The sequence below is a fragment of the Salvia splendens genome, chromosome 10 (genome assembly GCF_004379255.2).
Source record: "Salvia splendens isolate huo1 chromosome 10, SspV2, whole genome shotgun sequence".
Lineage (NCBI taxonomy): Eukaryota > Viridiplantae > Streptophyta > Magnoliopsida > Lamiales > Lamiaceae > Salvia > Salvia splendens.
This window is the reverse complement of record NC_056041.1, coordinates 1,023,934-1,043,609: the sequence shown is the minus strand read 5'-3', so window position 1 is coordinate 1,043,609 and position 19,676 is coordinate 1,023,934. Positions and strand designations below refer to the sequence as shown.

The window sequence follows — 19,676 nt, the reverse complement described above, 5'->3', positions numbered from 1 at the left end:
TTTATGATACACATAATTTTCTTTTTTATTTATGGTAATTTAAATATTTTTTTGTGTATGCTTACAACCTCCTCGGAACAAAAGGATCTTTCATACTATTCTTTAAATACGAATCAATTAACTTGAAAATGAATGAGTATAAAAATGTGTGTATACACATGTTATGTATTCATATATATAGAGAGTTTGGAGTAGTTGAAGTAACAAAGTGCAGATTCACTAATATCTCTATCTCTCTAATAAATTGAGGCTGGTCTGATCTGTCTCTTGAATGTTTGGCGACGAGTCCACATTCATAGTCGAAACCTCCAGGTTCGGAATCACAGGAGCTTGCTGCCTTCTCCTAACTGTCATTTTCAGACCTTCTGTGGTGTGGATGGTTGCGCCAGTAGTCATCTTGACCTGCAACGAGCGAGAAGGAAGCGTTTACTTCAGGCGATAGGTTGGACTAACAACACATGGCAGCGATGTAGATGAAGGGCAATTGTCAATGATTTTGGAGATTACTTACTGGAGGGGCACCAACTGCGAGCTGGAAATCAAATCTACGGACAAGCATTGCGACTGCTACAACAGTCTGCAAATCGAAGAAGATAATTGCTCTATTAATATGATGGGCAGATTTAGCGAGAAAGAAAAACACAATTCAACATCAAACTAATCAAGATTTAGCCTAGTGGAATGTTAAAGTATCAAGATCATGACTTCATGATTGAATCTGCAGCTAAAATGGTTGGGCTTGAAATAGTTTACCTCGAATGTTGCAAACATGTCTCCTATACACTTTCTTGGACCTCCCCCGAACGGCAAGTAGCTGCAATAGAAAAGTAACAGAGTTCCTCGCATTAGCTGACGAGTGTTTGAGATACCTACCAGACTATCAGGCGATTGAAACCTTCGGGGTGAAAAGAATGTGAGCTTTAAGCTACCATATACAAATTGTGATTTCAGGTCTGGACTCTGGACACAAAGTTAGCAGCTGAGGATTCAGACCTGAAATTCTGGTTTGTCTCGTTTGGATTTGGGCCGTCTAAAGGCCATCTTTCAGGATTGAATTTGTCGGCTTCTTCCCAGAGATGAGGGGAACGGTGCAAATTCCACACAGATATGAATATATCCTCATCCCTGCAACACCAACTTCTTTTAGACAGAAAGAGAAAAGGTCTGTCTATGCAAAGAAAGGTGATCCCATAGTTCAACGACAGATAATACGACACTCTCATTCTAGGTAGTCAAAGGCCATGGTTATTAAGAACTAACTATTTAATCAAAAAGTGTAAAATCTTGTACACAACAATTTCATGGCTATTAAGAACTAACTTTTTAATTGGGTACTTCCCAAGCATGTCATCACCGAGGGAACGACGAATCAAAACAGGAGGCTGTGGATAGAGTCTCAACGACTGCAAAAGTCGGAAAAATATAAAAGTTAAAATTGAGAGAGGAGAAATGCAGAGATAGCTTGCAACCTACGGGATTACTCACTTCATTGATAACTCTAGTTGTATATTTGAGCTTCTTCATGTCTTCAACGGTAGGAAATCGATAACCTAGAACTGAATCAACCTATGCAGCAGTTTCAAAGCTAAACATTAATTGAAGTGATCACCCTCAAACTCGGAGACAGAGGTAAAATGGACAAAGAGACAAACCTCTTTTTGAAGCTTGGCCATCACACTGGGCTCCTAGAATTTATAAAACAATTAGACATAAATGAAATGTTAGAATCGTATCCCTACCAGTGGTTAGAGCACAAATAATCAAGAAACACGAAGATAACAAATCCCTAGTTCCTAAGGTTTTGAAGCTTGCGTTTCAAGAAAGAGAATTTTATTTCTTTGATCTTGAATGAATTTTTGACTCTCTATTGGATTCTTTATATAGAATCCGGACCCTGCTTGATTCGACTCTACGATTCGGGAAAGAATCAAGAAGAAAACCCGAAAAGATTTAATAATAATGTCTTAACAAAAATATAAATAAAACATAAGGAAACAAAAATAATTAACGTAGAAAATTAGTATGACTAGTGCGACGTATATTCGCGATACTTCACGGGCCTTGAAACCTTTCTTCTCGGCCGATCCATCCTCGTGCCAACCTCACGTGTCTTCTTCATTCCTCTCTCGATCACGCCTCTATCTTCCTGAACCGACGCCTGGTCGTCGGGCTGCTTCTCCTTGGCTGGTTCAGTCGATATTGCTGGGAGGTCCCTATCATATTACTTTACAACATTGAGTATTCATAGACCACCACCATTAACACCTGTGAAAGAAGATAAAATGTCCATGTCAGCACAGCCGCCGATGTTTCATGTCCAGCTATGAGCATTGTCATCAGATCATCACGGAGTTGTTTGCTTGAAACCTACAAATTATCCCGATGAGGATCTTACCAGAAAATTCAGTGATATATCTATAAATAGAGAGAAAGATTAACCACTTCCGTACATCATCCCCAGATGCTAATAGGAAATGAAGAATGCTAGGATCTCGTTCGTTCATGTACTCCTCATGGAACTGCAGTTCTTCTTCATCCACAATTTTCTGAAAACGGACGAGGGGCATAGGTCAAGAAAAGTAAAGATTATTGCAGATTAGCAATAACATAGAAACAAGAATCAGGAATAGACAAACGAACTCTACCTTACAAATTGCAATCAGGTCATCTAATGTGTCGTTCACTAGCTTCAGAGCAGCATTAACCTTCCTCAACTTTGGCGAAATATCTTTCCATATAGGAATCTCCCAAAAAGGAATTGGCGCGACACTTCTGTCCTCTGCTTCTCGTAAAACAGTGTAAACAGCCTGTAGCAAAGAGCACGTATTAGAGATGGTTCAACATAAAATGGCACTAAGTGATAAGCTAAATGGTTCCAGGCCCAATACCTCAACAATTCCAGTATCGACACTTAAAGAGTCAAAATCATAATTGAATACAGCTTTCCCAATGATATCTAATGTCAAACGGGAAAAGAGGGACTCCATCTCAACATCCTCGCCATCAGATGCAGCAGCGTCAAGCTTTTTGCATAGTCGATCAGTCGCGTCTCCAAACAAGCTAAACATGGCAGCCACAAACTAAGAGGAACAACGTAAAGTGGTATCAGTTACAACGACATATATACTACAGATCACATTATCTTTAAATCTTTCTCGTGTTTTTCTTTCTTTCTTTTTTGGATAACAATGGTCACACCATCTGCTCACTACCTTCTGATGCAACGCAGGCACTATAGCACGTCTTCTAACACGCCATATTTCCCCATCAGCGGGTATAAGCCCTTTTCCCATTACAAAGTCTAAGATCTCAGCTAAAATTCCCTGGTCGAAAATCAAAGAATTGAACTCAATTCAGTTCACAAATAGATACTGAAATCAAAACGTTCAGTAGTAGACAAGAAACGAAGCAGAAACATCTTGTCTCTGCAACTGCAATACCTTCGAATAAGATTTTGGATTGTCTTTCAATATATGTTTGGCGATTGAAGGATCCGAAACTATTAGAAACGACTGCAATAGAACCCCACAATAGTTGCTAAACAAAGCATAAATTTGAACGAAAAAAGGCACTATAATCGAACTGAACCTAACCTTAGGACCAAATGTTAGTCTGAAAATTCCACCATAAGTTAGGTAAAGCTCATACAATGGCACGAAAAATGCCTCGTTTCTGATGGCGCCAATCAAGCCTTTTGCTTCCGGAATCTTCAGATAGTCCCCTGAACCGCCAGTGACATTGACTATGAACTCAACTATCTCTTTCGGTAAGCCCAGTTTCGACAAACCATTTTTGAGTTGCGATTGAAAGCTATAATCATAACAAGAATGCAATTTACGATCCAGAAAAGGAATTACACAAGAAAATAATTGCATAACCAAACCTATTATACTTCACATTCAAACAAACTGCAACATAAATGAATAACATACAATACCCCAGTCGATTACAATTTAACTTTAAATCGTAAAAATAACAAAATCAAGTACCTCAAAATCACAAAATCCCCAATTCTAAGAGTTTCAATAATTTCCCAATGGTACTACAAATAAAGCACACAGTGCAACGTTAAAATCCAAATTTATACCTTGGCTTCTCGACTGTAAATTCTCCGGAAGCAATTCGCGCCGAGAGCTCCGCCCTACGCTTCTCTTCCAAACGCCTCTCCACATCCTTCACCGCATCATCTCCGGGGCCTCCTCTCCCATTGCCCGACGCCGAGCAACTAACCACAGAATTCCCTGCAAATCCAATCTATATTCACGAATAATAGACAATAAACACGAAAACAACCGGCTTAGTTGTACATTACGCCTCACGCATTGTACCATTGGACTTCAAATTAACAGCAGGGCTGAATTTCCTTCTCCAGTCCCTCGCCTGAAACGTCTGCGGCGAGAACTGATGGAAGGAGAGACTCGCTGCCATTGTTGTTTCAGAGAGAAAATGATACTGGGGAGAGGAGGAGTCAGGAAGACGATAATGGGCATAAGGCCATCCACAACGCTGTCTCTATACCGTCTCTTAAACCGTCTCTTAACTACTATTTGAGCACTATTTGAGGGCCCCACTGTCCTTTTTTCCTCCATCTCTTAACTAAGAGACGGAACCTGCAACGCTCCGTCTCTTAACCGTCTCTATACCGTCTCTTAATTACTATTCATTCAATTTAATTTATAATTTTTGTTTAAAACCCAATTCAATTTAAACAAACACACTTTATTAAAATTAAAACACTATTACAACTTAACATTAAAAAAAACGAAGACATAATTAAAATTCTAAAAAAATAAAAATGACATAATTTAATCTTCTCCGTCAAAGTTTTCCCAAATGTGCTCAATTAGATCCTCTTGGAGTTGGGTGTGGGCGCTAGAGTCGCGTGTCCTTGCCCGAATAGCCAACCGTTCTTGTATAGATGGATGCGCTCCACTTCGAGGCGGACTACTTGCGGTTGAGCTTCCAGGGGATTCGGGGTCGAACCAATTTCCGGCATCGGGTCCTTCGTCTCGGACAATCATGTTGTACAAGATTATGCACGTATACATGATGTCGACCATGCTCTCCATGAACCACGAACGAGCCGGGGCTTTGATGATGTTGAAGCGCGCTTGGAGAACCCCGAACGCCCTCTCCACATCCTTGCGCGCAGCCTCCTGCTTCTGCGTAAAAAGAGCCTGCTTTGGGTTCGCTGGCCTGCCGCACGTCTTCACGAAGGTCGGCCACTTCGGGTAGATGCAGTCGGCGAGATAGTACCCCATTTTATACCGCCGGTTGTTGGCGACGAAGTTGATGGCCGGCGCTTTACCATCCAAAACTTCGGTAAAGAGGTCGGACTGTTGGAGCACGTTTACGTCGTTGTTCGAGCCAGGGACCCCGAAGTACGCGTGCCAGATCCAAAGTCGGTAGTCGGCAACGGCCTCGAGTACAACGGTTGGGTGGGTGCCTTTGTTGCCGCTCGTGTAGGAACCCCTCCAAGCCAACGGGCAATTCTTCCATTGCCAGTGCATGCAATCGACACTGCCAAGCATCCCGGGGAATCCGTGCACTTGTTCGTGCAGGTTGAGGAGGAACTGACAATCCTCCGTGGTTGGCCTCCGGAGAAATTCGTCACTGAAGGCTGCCCGGACGCCTCTGCAGAAGTTGAGCAAGCACAAGCGCCCAGTGCTGTCTCCGATGTGCAGGTATTCGTCGAATATGTCGGCCGTTTGTCCAGTCGCAAGCTGTCGGATGGCTGCAGTACATTTCTGCAGCGTCGTGTGGCTGGGACGACCGACCGCGTCGAACCCTTCTCGGAAGAACTCCTCCCTGGCCGCCAAAGTATTCGCTATGTGGAGAAATAGCGGTTTCCGCATGCGGAAACGGCGACGGAAATAGGTATCTCCCCAAATCGGGTTATCGCAGAAGTAGTCGCGTACTAACCGTGCGGCGGCTTCCTCCCGGTTCCGATTGATGTACTTCCGGGAGCGTCGTGGGGGTGGTGCGGCTTCCTCCGCCTCTCGTCGTCGATCTTCTTCGAGTGATTGTTCCATTAATTGGCGCATTTGCTCAAAAGGATCCATTTGTTTGAGTTGATTGAAGATGGAAATTGGAGTGATAGAGAGGATTTGAGAGGAATAGATGTGTGTTTGTGTTTGAAATGAGTATGGAATAGAATTATTTATAGAGTAAAAAAATTAAAAATTTAAAAAATGAAAATAAATATTTAACGGTAATATTACCGTTTGAAAAAAAAAATTTATTAAAAATCGTTTTTTTTTAAAAAAAATGAATTATTGCGTCATCAGTGACGACGCCCACTCGCGGGCCAGCGAGTGGGCGTCACGCACGCATGGGGACGTGCCACGTGTCCCTGGCGCGTGGCGAGACATCTCGTCTCGTGTCTCGCCGAGACGAGCTACGCGACGAGACGGTCGCGAGCTGGAGACGAGATGGGCGCTGCAATGCGTCTCGCGGGGGTCTCGTCTCTCCGAGACGAGACGCGAGCCCGGCGCGAGACGCGTTGTGGATGGTCTAAGCCTGCAGAGTCCGCCACAACAGCAAAGAGAGATTCTCTAATGCCAGGAAGAAGGTACAACTGGCGATACGCTGTGTACCACTTAAATATTGTATGGTGATCTGTCGAGATTATATTGGAGTGGCGTTAGTAATATTCGGCCCGCTAACGACAAACGAAGGAATCTACTCTAGTTTCTCTATTGAATTAGCACTGATACTTTCATTAATTATTTGAATTTTATTTTACTTTTTGCTTTTTTTCAAACTGAATAAGATGTTAAGGTGTCGTTCGGTTGTCATGACTAATATCATGAGACTATCCATCTAGGATTAAGTTATGAGATTATTTTAATTAGAGGGAGAGACTATGACTAATTATCATGAGACTATCCATCTAGGATTAAGTTGAAGGGTTCAATCTTATGAACCAAACATGATACCTATTTAATCATGAGATTTAATCTTTTCAACCGAACATCCCCTGATAGTTTGGTTAAGACTTAAGTTGCCTAAAAGTAGTTATATACATTGGCATCATATAGTATTTCCTTTTCGTACCAATAAAATTTAGAATCCATTTTTCATTCATTTTTATTTACACCAATAAAAAGATACTAGAAAAAAATGAACCTTCAAATTTACTGTCCATTAAAATCTCCCTCATTTTCCGGAATCAAATGATCAAATGCTTAGTAAAATTGTTGAATGTCTGTTGAAGGCCCATTTCCTCTTCCATTGATTATAGTCACAATATGCGGATTGAAAGGTTACCAGAAACATATCCATTCCTAGGATCATAGCACATATTGTGTTCGATAAAAGTCGTGAAAGAGGATTTCTGGAGAAATGGGTTTCTTCTCGTGTTTTACGAGAAGCAAAGTCAAAGGGGAGAAGCAGAATGAGCCAATGGCTAAAGCTAGTCCTCAACCGGCCGGTACACATTTTTATGCAAAAATTGATTCTTCCAATCAATAATTTATTGATTTGTTTGATTTTGTTGTGGTGCATTCTAATTTCAAGATGTTTTGAGGATTTTGAATGTGTTAATTGTATGTAAAATCGTAAATACATCGATTTTTAACCAATTTAGGTAAACAATTTTACATGAACTTCTTTTTTCTTTTTTTTTGCATAAGCTCAAATTTGTTGGCCAATGACTCCATTTATTCAGAGTCCGATAGCAAGTATAAAAGTACGGTTGCAAAGTGCTTAACAATAGGAAGTATACTTTTTTTGTTGGGATTGAGCTTGTGTTTGCCAAAATTTAAAAATTAAAAGTGCATATACTTTTTTTGCCAAAAAAATAGTGACTTCAAAAATCTAAATATGAGTATTGTTCATGTATTTACATACAATAAACCATAGAAGACTTCCTTTTTCAGAACATGGTGCTAAGAACTCGCAAGCAATTGCAGCAGAGGATGGTGACGACGACGAAGATAAGGCAGAAGCGTTCAATTTCCGCGATCTTGCAACAGCTACAAAAAATTTCAAACAAGAATGTCTGTTGGGAGAAGGTGATATTGGGAGAGTATATAAAGGAATCCTTCAATCCGGCCAGGTAACTTTTTCATGATTACTAATTGAACTGATGTTTATTCAGTTCTCAATTTTTTCCAAAAATTGAAGTGTAATTAATCTTTGTTGGGAATGACCAAAAAAATGGGACATCTTCGTTGGGACAGATAGAATATATAGATAATTCTAGTATTACATATTTACCCTTTTACAATAGTAATTAGGAAAAGATTAACTTTTTCAATTAAGGAGTAATGTTTATCTTTATTAAAACAAAAATTCTATCTAAAAAAAGGTTGTTTCTCAACAGATCATGGCTGTTAGGCAGCTAGACAGAACTGGAACACAAGGGAGCAAAGATTTCCAAGCTGAAATAGTGAAATTAAGTCAGCTTCACCACCCAAATCTGGTGAAAATAATTGGATATTGTGCTGATGGAGATCAAAGGCTTCTAGTTTATGAATACTTTCCATCTGGTTCTTTGGAAAATCATCTATTTGGTAAACTCCAAATCCTAATTTCAACTCAAACTTCACAATGATCTCTGAATCCCCCAAAAATATAGTTTTGAACAAGATTTTGAAAACATAACCATTCATCTCTGTCGTTGTAAAAATGAGCTTTTCCTTCAGATATTTCAGGTGATCGAAAGCCGTTATGCTGGCCGGCAAGAATGAAGATAGCATACGGCATAGCTCTTGGGCTCGAGTTTCTGCACGACAAGGCCAACCCGCCCATCATATACCGCGATTTGAAGGCGTCGAACATCATGCTGGACGAGACGAACACCGCGAAGCTGTCGGAATACGGCCTGGCTAAGCTCTTGCAGGGCGGCACCAATCCGAATGTGTCACCCAGAATGGTCTCGTCTTATGGTTATTGTGCACCTGAGTTCGAGATGCACGGTGAGGTCACAGTGAAGGCTGATGTCTTTAGCTTTGGTGTCATCCTGCTGGAGCTGATCACGGGCCGAAGAGCCTTCGACAGCCAGAGGCCCACAGAGGAGCAAGTTCTCGGAAATTGGGTGAGTAAAACTACTAACCTCGTAGTACATACTCTCACCGTTCATTAAAAATGACATGACACGTTTCTTTTGGGCACGAGGATTGAATGAATTATTGTTTTTTGTGTGTAAAAAATAAATGTGAGTAGCTTTTTGTGAAAAAGCTGTTTCTTTTTTTGGAAAAGACCACTTAGGGTATCCACTATAGGGGCGGCGCGCCGGCCGCCCCCTTCCCGCCGAGCTATAGTGGAGCGAGAGGCCGCCCCGAGCCAGACGCCATTTCCGGGGCGGAACGCCAATCGGCGAGTTTAGTGCGAGGACGCACCGGTCCCGAACCTCCGAGGCGATAGGCGCGCTGGCCGCCCCCTTGAATATATATATATATTTTTTAATTTTCGACATTTTTTAGAGAGGAGGGGAGAAGGAAGAAGGAAGAAGGAAGGAGGAATTTTTTTAATACACGTTTTTTGTTATTATTGATTTAATTGGTTATAAAATTTCGGGCTATTGGAAGTGTCCGCCTATAGTGGCGGAAACCTTTTTTTTTGCGCTGACAAAAAAACTGGGGTTGTGGACAAATAAGGGGGCGGGGCTATTGGGGACGTCCGCCTTATAGTGGATACTCTTATAATAGTATGGAAGGAGTATTAATTGCAACTGACGAATTTGGCCCTTACTCAATATTTTATTAGCACTGGTCCAGATTTAATAGACCTAAACAAAAATTCGGGTGTTTCGGCCTAGTCCAGTCCAGTCCAGTCCGATCCATTTATGGAGTACATAGTTTGTGGGCCCGAGGCAGCAACACCTGTACAATCAACTAACACTATAATTGCTTTATAACTACTTTATGGTTTTATTTGCCAGGTGAAACCGTTTCTCAGGAATCCGAAGAAGTTTCCTGAGATGGCGGACCCACTTCTGGAAAGTCAATACCCTATAACGAGCTTGAATCAGGCGATCGGGGTGGCATCAATGTGTATTCAGGAGGAGCCGGCCGTACGGCCTTTGATCTCTGATGCCGTGGCTGCATTGAGTTTTTTGGCGGCCGACCCTAATAGTTTGTAACAATATGTAGAGGCTAAAATTAATTGACATAGTAAACAAGAAGAGATGTAAATTCAGCCAATGTTCTTTTTTGTCTAATCTATGATTTTTGTCCTATGATTTGGGACATTGTTCTGTGATCATAGATGCATTCTTCTAAGAAGTATAAATGACCAATGTTATTAACAGCTATTTATAACCATTACTATAAATTATGAAATTACTATTATAGAGACTCTAGAAAAAAAAATAGCTCAACAAATTTAAGATTTCCACTTCATATGATTCTACATGTTTGTCACATCTAATTCTTGGGTAGGGTTTAACTCTATGCAGAAAAAGGTTTAAGTGAGCTTAAAAAATTAAAAATTAATTTCCAGGGACAAAAAGATGCTAACTGAAAATAGATATTTTAAACAAAATAATAAACACAAAGTTAAAAAAAAGAGTAGTTTAGGTTTAAATTAAATACAAGATTGAAACAACAATTCAAAATACAGATTATCCAAATATCACCTAACAATAAGCAAATTAAGTTAGGTTGCTAGTTGCTACTATAAGACACCAATCAGTCCCTTTTCCTCGATGTTGAATCTCCATTTCCTGAAAAATTATATACCAGTAATTCAATAAGGAAACACTTGACGTTTCTATTTTAGAAAATGTGTAGACATTTAAAAAGAAAAATGTGTTATTTAAAGTAGAGCGGAAAGAGTAAAATTTACCATTTCCATTTGTAGCAATGAAGATGCGTAAATGGGGGTCGACAGGAAGGCCGACATCCTCGTATCTCTTGTCGTACAATGAGTACCTAGATTTCATATTCGATTTAGTCCATCTGAAACGGTAACTAATCAAGTAAATTGGAATAGTAAATTTTAAATACCTTCCCCCATTGTTGCTGCTTGAGCTGTATCTATGTAGACCTCGACCAAAGTTGGAATTCCTGCTTTGGTAATTTGGAGGTGTGCCATCTTGTGAAGGCGCTTTCCTCTGTGATTTAAATATATATTACATGTGTTGTTGAAATAAAAAAAATGAATGTAATATAAACATATTTGACAAGTTTTCTTGCAATTGTAGTCTTAATACGATCTCATTATGTGAGCAATTTTATTTCCGAAGTAAATAAAATGTATAAAACATACCTTCAATGACGATGATGAGGGGCCATTAGAACCACTTGGTGTATTCATTGGATATGGAATTCCTTGTGTAGTACTAGCCGGTCTAGACAACACATAAGTTAGTTTTAATTAAAATTATAACATAAGCAAAAAATCAACATGGTATGTGTATGAATTAATAAAGGAACACGCTCTTGCACATAAGATTACGCATAAAAAAATTGTGAATAAGCTCTTGGGTTCGAATTCCACTACTAGAATATCTATATGCCATTCTCAATTCATGTTAATTTACACGATGAATTCTCAGTGTTACCTGATTGGAAGTGGAGATTCAATAGTTGCAACGTTATTTTGCGCTTGTTGTGTTGGATAACATCGTTGAGCTGCAACAACATTTAATAAACCCGACGTCGGGTTATCATACGGTACCTACGTAGATTATGTATGCAAAAATTAGTGATATATGTAAACAAATTTTTATTATTATTATTTAAACAACTTGGTAATGATTATTATTAACAATTTACCTTGGGTGTTGAGGTTGTTGGGCTTTTCACATTGTTGGAGAGGTCATAGCCATTGGGTGTATTCAATGGATATGAAAAGCCTTGAGATCTCGGCCTAAAGGTAAATCTATCATTAATTAATTGATAATTATGAGTTGTGAATACCAAAATCATAATACAACATATGCAATTTAATATTGGTTCTAATTTATTCAGTTAGTAGTGTTTCATACGAAGAATATTACCTGATGAAATCTAAACTCTCTGATATCATTTCGGTGTTCTGGCCATGAGGCACTGAATAAGTATTGTGCATGTTAATATTTAACGTTGCATCAATTCCTGAGCTTTCAAATGGCACCTATCATAAATATAGCAAAATTTGTTTATGATATTACCTCCCAAACACAGATTGCGCATACACACAACACACACGCGATTTACACTATACATACACATAAAACGGTCACACTCAATCACATACAACACACAACATTGCACACACAATGCACTCAAAATGCATATTACACACAAGTCACATGCACACCACAACATAGACACTTGCACAGATATATAATGAGATGTTTGATTCAAAGTAAAATATATATAAATGGTTACTTATATGTCTTACCAAGGTTTGTGATGATCCAATTTGCACCCCTCTATTTATAGATGGAGATGTCATCAAATGCAATTGAGGTTGCATATTTGAAATTGACATATTGTATCTATTCATCATCTCATTATGTTGTAATTCTTCACTGGTCATCATTGCACCATTAAAAGACCGATTCGCTTGATATCTATTTACAAAGTCAAACAAAATACTATGTTACTTATCAATCTTGTAAAATCCGAGGCAATTAATATACAATTATTGAAATATGTTACTTACTCTACTTTTATTTTACTTTTCACATAAAAATTCGGTCAAATTTCCACACAAAAGGAGAATAGTCGAAATCAAAATTCAGCATTAAAATTGCAAAACCAACTTTTTTTTTTATTATTACAGTATTATTCATAAATTATAAAGTACGATATTATATTAGACGCTGAAGAGCACTTACATTTGTTGATCACGTGATTGTATGTTAAAATAGGCTGCAGAAAGATCCACATTTGCTCCATGAAATTGCGACAGCATTTCCCCCTTCCATGTATAAATATGATATTTAATTTATATAATATTTAAACAAATACATAAATATTAATGTGCAAAAATAAATACCTGTGATGGACTTCTTGAAAATTGCGTCTGCCTACTTTGTGAAAAATTTGGTGCACCCTCCAAATTCGTAGTTTGATATTGACTTGTTTGAGGGATGCTGCAAAGTTATTTAAATAATTAGACGTATGAATAGAAATTAATCATACACATTATTAAGTATTAACTTATATTTGTGCTATTAATTAAAATACCTGTATCTTGTTTCTCTTTCAGCTGAGAAATCTTGTGAAGATGAATTCACAATATCATGCAGTTCATCAGTAAAGCTTTGCCTTCTTTTATTTGAATTTGACAGTGATTTTGATGATGAAAATTCTTGCTCCATTATTTTTAAGATCTATATATATACACATACAAAAATTTATATTTAATATAACTCTGAAAATGAACAGATGTCATTAGAAAGTAAATAATGCAAAACGAGATTTAAAACACAAACTTCACATTTATTTTGCAAAACTAAATACAACATCAAGAACTATAATAATAATAATAATAATAATAATAATAATAATAACATTTCATATCTTCAAGTAAAATACATGTCTTCTTTTGATTGTTGAAAATAAACATAATGCAGATTAAATATCATAAATATAAAGTATTTATTGAAATCACGCTCTTTCTCAATGTCTTGCACTTTTCGATTAGACACGAACACATATCAAGAAGCATATATCAAAAAGCGACAAAAAATTCATCTACTCACTACATGACAACAAAGGAATATATAGTATTAACCATCCATTAATCAACATGCTTGTGATTAACTTCTAATCAAATAGTCAACAATGGTTCTACTCAATATTTAAAATGTGCATCTATATATCTCATCATCAGTCACCAAGAGGCTATAATAACTCATCAAATTACTACACTGACAATAAATATAATAAACTCTAATAATAACATGCTCAACACTAATTCAAAACTATAATAAACATTGAATCTAGTAAAATTTAACTGGTGCATCGATCATCTCATCAAGAAGCTGCTATAATAAACATTTAATAAATCGACATGCTTAAAAACAATAGACTTCAAATCTACCGAATAATCAAACCAAAGATAAACACTGAGATTTGACTAAAATTAAACATAAATTAACACAACATTTAAGCTGAAATCAACCAATACCTCTGTTTTCACCAAAGGGGTTATAGCCTTCACTTTTTGCAAAATAAAATGAATTCACAATTACTCTTCTTTAAATAATTTATAGACATGAAAGCGCATCACGGATTAGGTAAAAATGAAATTAAAAATAATTATTAATTACTTTTTTCATGCTACCGTTTGTATAATCTGGTCTGTAAAATGGACATCCACATATACTAGCAAAAAGCATTTAATACGAGATTTGAATTTAAATTTATATTTCCATAAAATTAAGTGTGTGATTATCTGTAACAACCTACTTTTTATTTGACCAAAATGAAATTAATGTTAATTCAACTAGTTTAGTATCCGTTCTGGATTAGCATAATCTAAGTTAATTTGAAATATTTTCGTTTTTTTTTTCCTTTTGGGCTACACAGTTAAAAAGGCCCACAATTTTTTCCATTTAAAAAGGGACATACCTTTGTTAGGCCCAAATAATTAATTTGTATGGGAAGAGCCCATGTATTATTTTTAAAGAGCTCATGTGATTAATTAAGTTGATGTTTGTTTGGAGCCCAAATGTACTCCTCCGTTCCATAGTAATGGAAGCGTTTCTTTTCGGCACGGATATTAAGAAAAATTGTATTAAGTGAGTTAAATAAAAGGAGAATACAGTGGAAAATGAAAAAATGTAGAGAGATGAAGGGAGAGTAAAGTAGGTGTGGAGAAATATGTTGACTTTTACTAAAAATGAAAATGACTCTATTACTATGGAACTTACCAAAATGACAAAATGACTATATTACTATGGAACGGAGGGAGTAGTAGTTTCAGAACGCAACTAGTACTTGTTTTCTCATTTTACAAAGAATGACTTAATTTGAGGAATAATGATATCTTGTTTCTTGGAATTTTTTTATGCAGTGTATGAAGAAGCTGCTCTTAAAAACGATATGTTATGTTAAAAATTACAATGCTCTTTGGTTTTGTTATGCTAAGGATGTTGTTCGGGTCCGTATTCGATTGATGTAATTGGTTATGAAGATAATCATTCAAATTAATATAAAATTTAGTCAAATTCTGGTCCTATCCGTGTAAATTTGAAAATATAATACTCCTATTAAATGGAGTAATAAATTTTAACTTTTACAATTGTCTCATGCAAAATGTTTCTTTTGATTATGCTAAAAATGACGCTAGAAATAACGTTGTTTGACTAAAACAACTTTTTTCTTATTTTCAATTTTTTTTTATTTGAACCGAACAATACCACAAGAAATGCATATGATTCCATACATTTTAATAGTTTAATTGATAATCTATTAAGTCTTGCACGCTCTTGCACATCAGTTTTCCGCAACTACGAATTAAACATGCATAAAATACGTTAAATTTTTGTCATAAAAATTTCGCGAATAATCTCACTAAACAATAATATTACCTTTCTAAGCAACTTAATGTTGATTTATTTAAAACTCTTCAAATCCCCAAATAGTCTCACTAAACAATAATATTATATCTAAATGAAAACCACTTTTCACCAAAGGGGTTGTAGCCTTCACTTTTGCGAAATAAAATGAATTCACATATACTATTCTTTAAATGATTGATAGATATTCAAGCACAGCACGGATTAGGTAAAAATGAAATTTAAAAGCAATAATTATAGTAACTTTTTTCATGCTACCGTTTGTATAATCCTGTCTGCATCATGAGCAACCACAGATACGTACAAAAGCATTTAATTTGAGATTTGAGATTTTAATTTTATTCCCATGAAAATAAGGATGTGATTATCCCTAACAACTACTTATATTTGACCAAATTAAAAATTTCATGATATGAATATGATCCATAAATAACAAGAAATGTTGTGTTCAAAGGCATTGAAAGAAGCTACTTTCGAAAACGATAATCAACAAACTCCTTCAGATAATAGGTCCTTTTTCCTCAACGATGACTCTCCATTTCCTGAAAAGGTATACATGTAGAAAAGATTGGTATGAGAACTAAGAATTGATTGCACTAAATTCTAGTTAAAATATTTGCACTAATATGTACTAAATAATGTTTTACAAAATATTTATTTGCACTAATTTGCATTGACAATATAAAGAAATATATTAAGGTGCAATGTTATTTTACTATTCTCACAATTTAAATACTTTATAGATTTAGTGCATTGCTTCTGCAATTTCAACCATTAACAGAATCTCAAACCATCAAATTTTGTTGAATGGGAATACTTTGTAGAGATGATGAAAACTACATAAATTTACCATTTCCATTTGAAGCAACGAAGATGCGTAAATGGGGTCATGCAATGAGTACCTATATTTCATATTTGATTTAATAAGAATTGACAAGCAGAGTTCACTAAAAACGGTAAGTAAATATTACTGTAGATAGTAAATCTTGAATACCTTTCACCATTGTTGTAGCTTGAACTGTACCTACGGAGACCTCGACCAAAATTGGAATTCCAACTTTGGTTATTTGGAGTTGTCTCATCTTGAGAAGGCACTCTCCTCTGTAAAATGAATGTATATATGTACAGTGAAATAAAATATGAAGGTAACATAGCGGTGAAACACTCAGCATGGGAATTGGAGAGTTTTTTTCCAAGCCAGTATGTTACAGACTAATGAGCACGTATTCCAAAAGACTAGTTTATCAAGATAAATTTTATCCAGAAAAAGTTTTTTTTGCATTGAAAATTGTATAAACATCAGAAAAATTATGTATAAAGTCGTACCTTGAACGATGATGATGAGGGAGCGTTAGAACCACTCACATAGAAGCCACTTGTTGTATTCATTTGATATGGACTTCCTTGAGTAATACTAACCGGCCTATGCAACACATGAGTTAGTTTTAACTAAAAGATAAGCCATGCTATATATATATATATATATCGGATTGAGAGTGATTAATATCTGATTAATATCGGATTAATATCTGCAAACTTCATATTAATAGAATTCAATGATGCATAATTCTTATTTATACATCTGTATGAATTCTGGCGTTAATGAAATCTGGGTGTTACCTAATTGGAATAGGAGACACAACAGTTGTGACATTGTTTTGCATTTGTTGTGCCGGATAACTATGTTGGCCTGCAATGTCATTTAATAAACCAGATTCATACAATGCCTATATGCAAAAATAAGTGAATTATAGAATAGAAACCAAGTTTTTTGTTTAAACAACTTTATAATGATATACAATGAGATTAATCCTACAATAATTATTTAGCAATTTTACCTTGTGTGCTGATGTGGCAGGGTTTGTCCAATTATTGGGTGTACTCAATGGACATGAAAAGCCTTGGGACCTATACTAATCAATAACCATATTTAATTTTATGCACAAAAATCATAATACAACACGTGGACTTAATCTTAGTTCTCATTTATTCAATTAATATTTTATGTCACACAAGAATATTACCGTGCGGATTCCAAATCCTCAAGTGTCATTTCAGTGTTTTGAGCATGAGGCGCCGAATAAGCATTGTGTTTGTCGGTATTTCCCATTGCATCAATTCACGAGCTTTCAAATGGTACCTATCATAAACATGGCGAAATTTGTTTAGTGCAAATTGTCAAGTGTCGTTTTAGTATTTTGAGCACAAGGCACCGAATAGGCATTGTGTATGTTAGTATTTACCATTGCGTCAATTCCCAAGCTTTCAAACGGTACATATCATAAACATGGCAGAATTTGTTTAGTTATATAAGTTAATATAATATGGTAAATTTGTTTATGATATAAGTTATGATATACGATAAAACACACACAAAATGCCACTCAACGCACACGCAACATTGCACACCATATAATGCACTGCATACTCACAAATAGTAGACAACATTGCACACCATGCGCACTGCACACGTACACAAAACACAAACATACACACACATGATGCGACACACAACATTTAACATACAACACACATAATATAAGGATTTATATATGTCTTACAAGCGTTTGTGAAGATCCAATTTGCACCCCTCTATTTGTAGATGAAGCTCTTAAAAGTTGAAATTCAGGATGCATATTTGACAATGCTATATCATATCTGTTGGCAATTGAAGCTAAAAATATACTCCCTCTGTCCGCGAATAGGAGTCTCGTTTTGCCATTTTAGTCCGTCCGCGAATAGGAGTCCCGGTTCATTATTACTATAAATGGTAAGAGGCCCACACATTCCACTAGCTCATTCCACTCACATATCATTTAAAACTAATATATACAAGTGAGACTCATATTCCACTAACTTTCTTCCACCCACTTTTCTTAACATTTCTTAAAACCCGTGCCGGATAAAAATGGGACTCCTATTCACGGACGGAGGGAGTAACATATAACTGTCTCACATCGGTGTCAAGAGAAAACTGAAACTAGTATATAAGTCTCATGGGCCCCTCCTCCTGTCATCAATTGGTTTTAGGATGGAACCATGGATTTCTATCATGGTATCAGAGCGGGTCGCCGACTGTGGGTCAAATTTAACTGACCCAGCAGTATATCTGGGCCGAAACCGAAAAAATGACTGACCCAGCAGTATATCTGGACTTAAAAATTTGGGCCAAGTGGTCCAACCGATCAAAAAAAAAAAATTGGGCCGATTGTCCAATTGATTAGAAAAAAAGTCCAACCCCTCCAAGGTTCACCTTGAAGGGTTTGAGGGAGGGTGCTGGCAATTGAAACTAAAAATATAACATATAACTGTCCCACATCGGTGTCAAGAGAAAACTGAAACTAGTATATAAGTCTCATGGGCCCCTCCTCCTGTCATCAATTGGTTTTAGGATGGAACCCATGGATTTCTATCATGGTATCAGAGCGGGTCGCCGACTGTGGGTCAAATTTAACTGACCCAGCAGTATATCTGGGCCGAAACCGAAAAAATGACTGACCCAGCAGTATATCTGGACTTAAAAATTTGGGCCAAGTGGTCCAACCGATCAAAAAAAAAAAATTGGGCCGATTGTCCAATTGATTAGAAAAAAAGTCCAACCCCTCCAAGGTTCACCTTGAAGGGTTTGAGGGAGGGTGCTGGCAATTGAAACAAAAAATATAACATATAACTGTCCCACATCGGTGTCAAGAGAAAACTGAAACTAGTATATAAGTCTCATGGGCCCCTCCTCCTGTCACCAATTGGTTTTAGGATGGAACCCATGGATTTCTATCGATATCTATTCATCATCTTACCATAGTGTGCTTCTCTGGCCATCATTGCAGTATTAAATGGTTGATTCACATGATATCTATTATAAATAAAAATGAAATAGGTTACTTAACAATTTTAATAGTTTCTATTTGACTGTTGTAGATAATTGAGAAAAATTATGGATTAATTAAAAGGTAATAAAAAATTATAATTTATATAGCAATGGTCCCTATATGTAGAAGCAAGAGAGCACTTACATCTGCTGATCAAATGATTGTAAATAACCATAGGCTGTAGAGAGATCTATATTTCCTCCGTGAAATTGTGACAGCATTTCCCCCTTCTCATAATTAGAATATTAAATTAATCACAATGCTCAATATTTAATTATTCATCAAAAAACAAATATATAAATCCATGTGAAAATAGAAAATGGATTATTAAAAATTTACCTGTA

General features: G+C 36.6%; 3 protein-coding genes across 4 annotated transcripts; 1 reads left to right on the top strand and 2 right to left on the bottom strand.

The window, feature by feature from the left end:
• Positions 1–101: 101 nt before the first annotated feature.
• On the bottom strand, positions 102–4,490 carry LOC121753073 (protein LUTEIN DEFICIENT 5, chloroplastic-like). 2 transcript variants are annotated; one of them, XM_042148231.1, is made up of 16 exons: positions 4,329–4,490; positions 4,088–4,241; positions 3,594–3,810; positions 3,441–3,512; positions 3,213–3,323; positions 2,889–3,080; positions 2,646–2,807; positions 2,451–2,546; positions 2,266–2,367; positions 1,653–1,685; positions 1,486–1,566; positions 1,321–1,403; positions 994–1,125; positions 754–814; positions 512–577; positions 102–402 (listed from the first exon to the last, which is right to left on the bottom strand). In XM_042148231.1, exons 1-16 carry the CDS (start codon positions 4,426–4,428, stop codon positions 229–231), a joined length of 1,836 nt encoding a protein of 611 aa, XP_042004165.1. In that variant the 5' UTR covers positions 4,429–4,490; the 3' UTR covers positions 102–228. The 2 variants fall into 2 exon arrangements, with proteins under 2 accessions (XP_042004165.1, XP_042004167.1); XM_042148233.1 differs by having other exon boundaries at positions 4,088–4,254; positions 4,329–4,470.
• A 2,562-nt stretch (positions 4,491–7,052) lies between these two features.
• Positions 7,053–10,209, top strand: LOC121750407 (probable serine/threonine-protein kinase PBL26). Its single transcript, XM_042144938.1, has 5 exons — positions 7,053–7,432; positions 7,881–8,059; positions 8,327–8,516; positions 8,649–9,040; positions 9,887–10,209. The coding sequence occupies exons 1-5, from the start codon at positions 7,345–7,347 to the stop codon at positions 10,085–10,087; spliced, it is 1,050 nt and encodes a 349-aa protein (XP_042000872.1). The 5' UTR covers positions 7,053–7,344; the 3' UTR covers positions 10,088–10,209.
• Positions 10,210–10,634: 425 nt separating this feature from the next.
• Positions 10,635–17,573, bottom strand: LOC121751745. The gene is made up of 15 exons (XM_042146538.1): positions 17,488–17,573; positions 17,302–17,371; positions 17,084–17,190; positions 16,790–16,886; positions 16,458–16,564; positions 16,314–16,365; positions 13,125–13,270; positions 12,934–13,030; positions 11,948–12,063; positions 11,724–11,829; positions 11,510–11,625; positions 11,215–11,296; positions 10,953–11,059; positions 10,792–10,904; positions 10,635–10,669 (listed from the first exon to the last, which is right to left on the bottom strand). The coding sequence occupies exons 1-15, from the start codon at positions 17,571–17,573 to the stop codon at positions 10,635–10,637; spliced, it is 1,437 nt and encodes a 478-aa protein (XP_042002472.1).
• Positions 17,574–19,676: the final 2,103 nt, after the last annotated feature.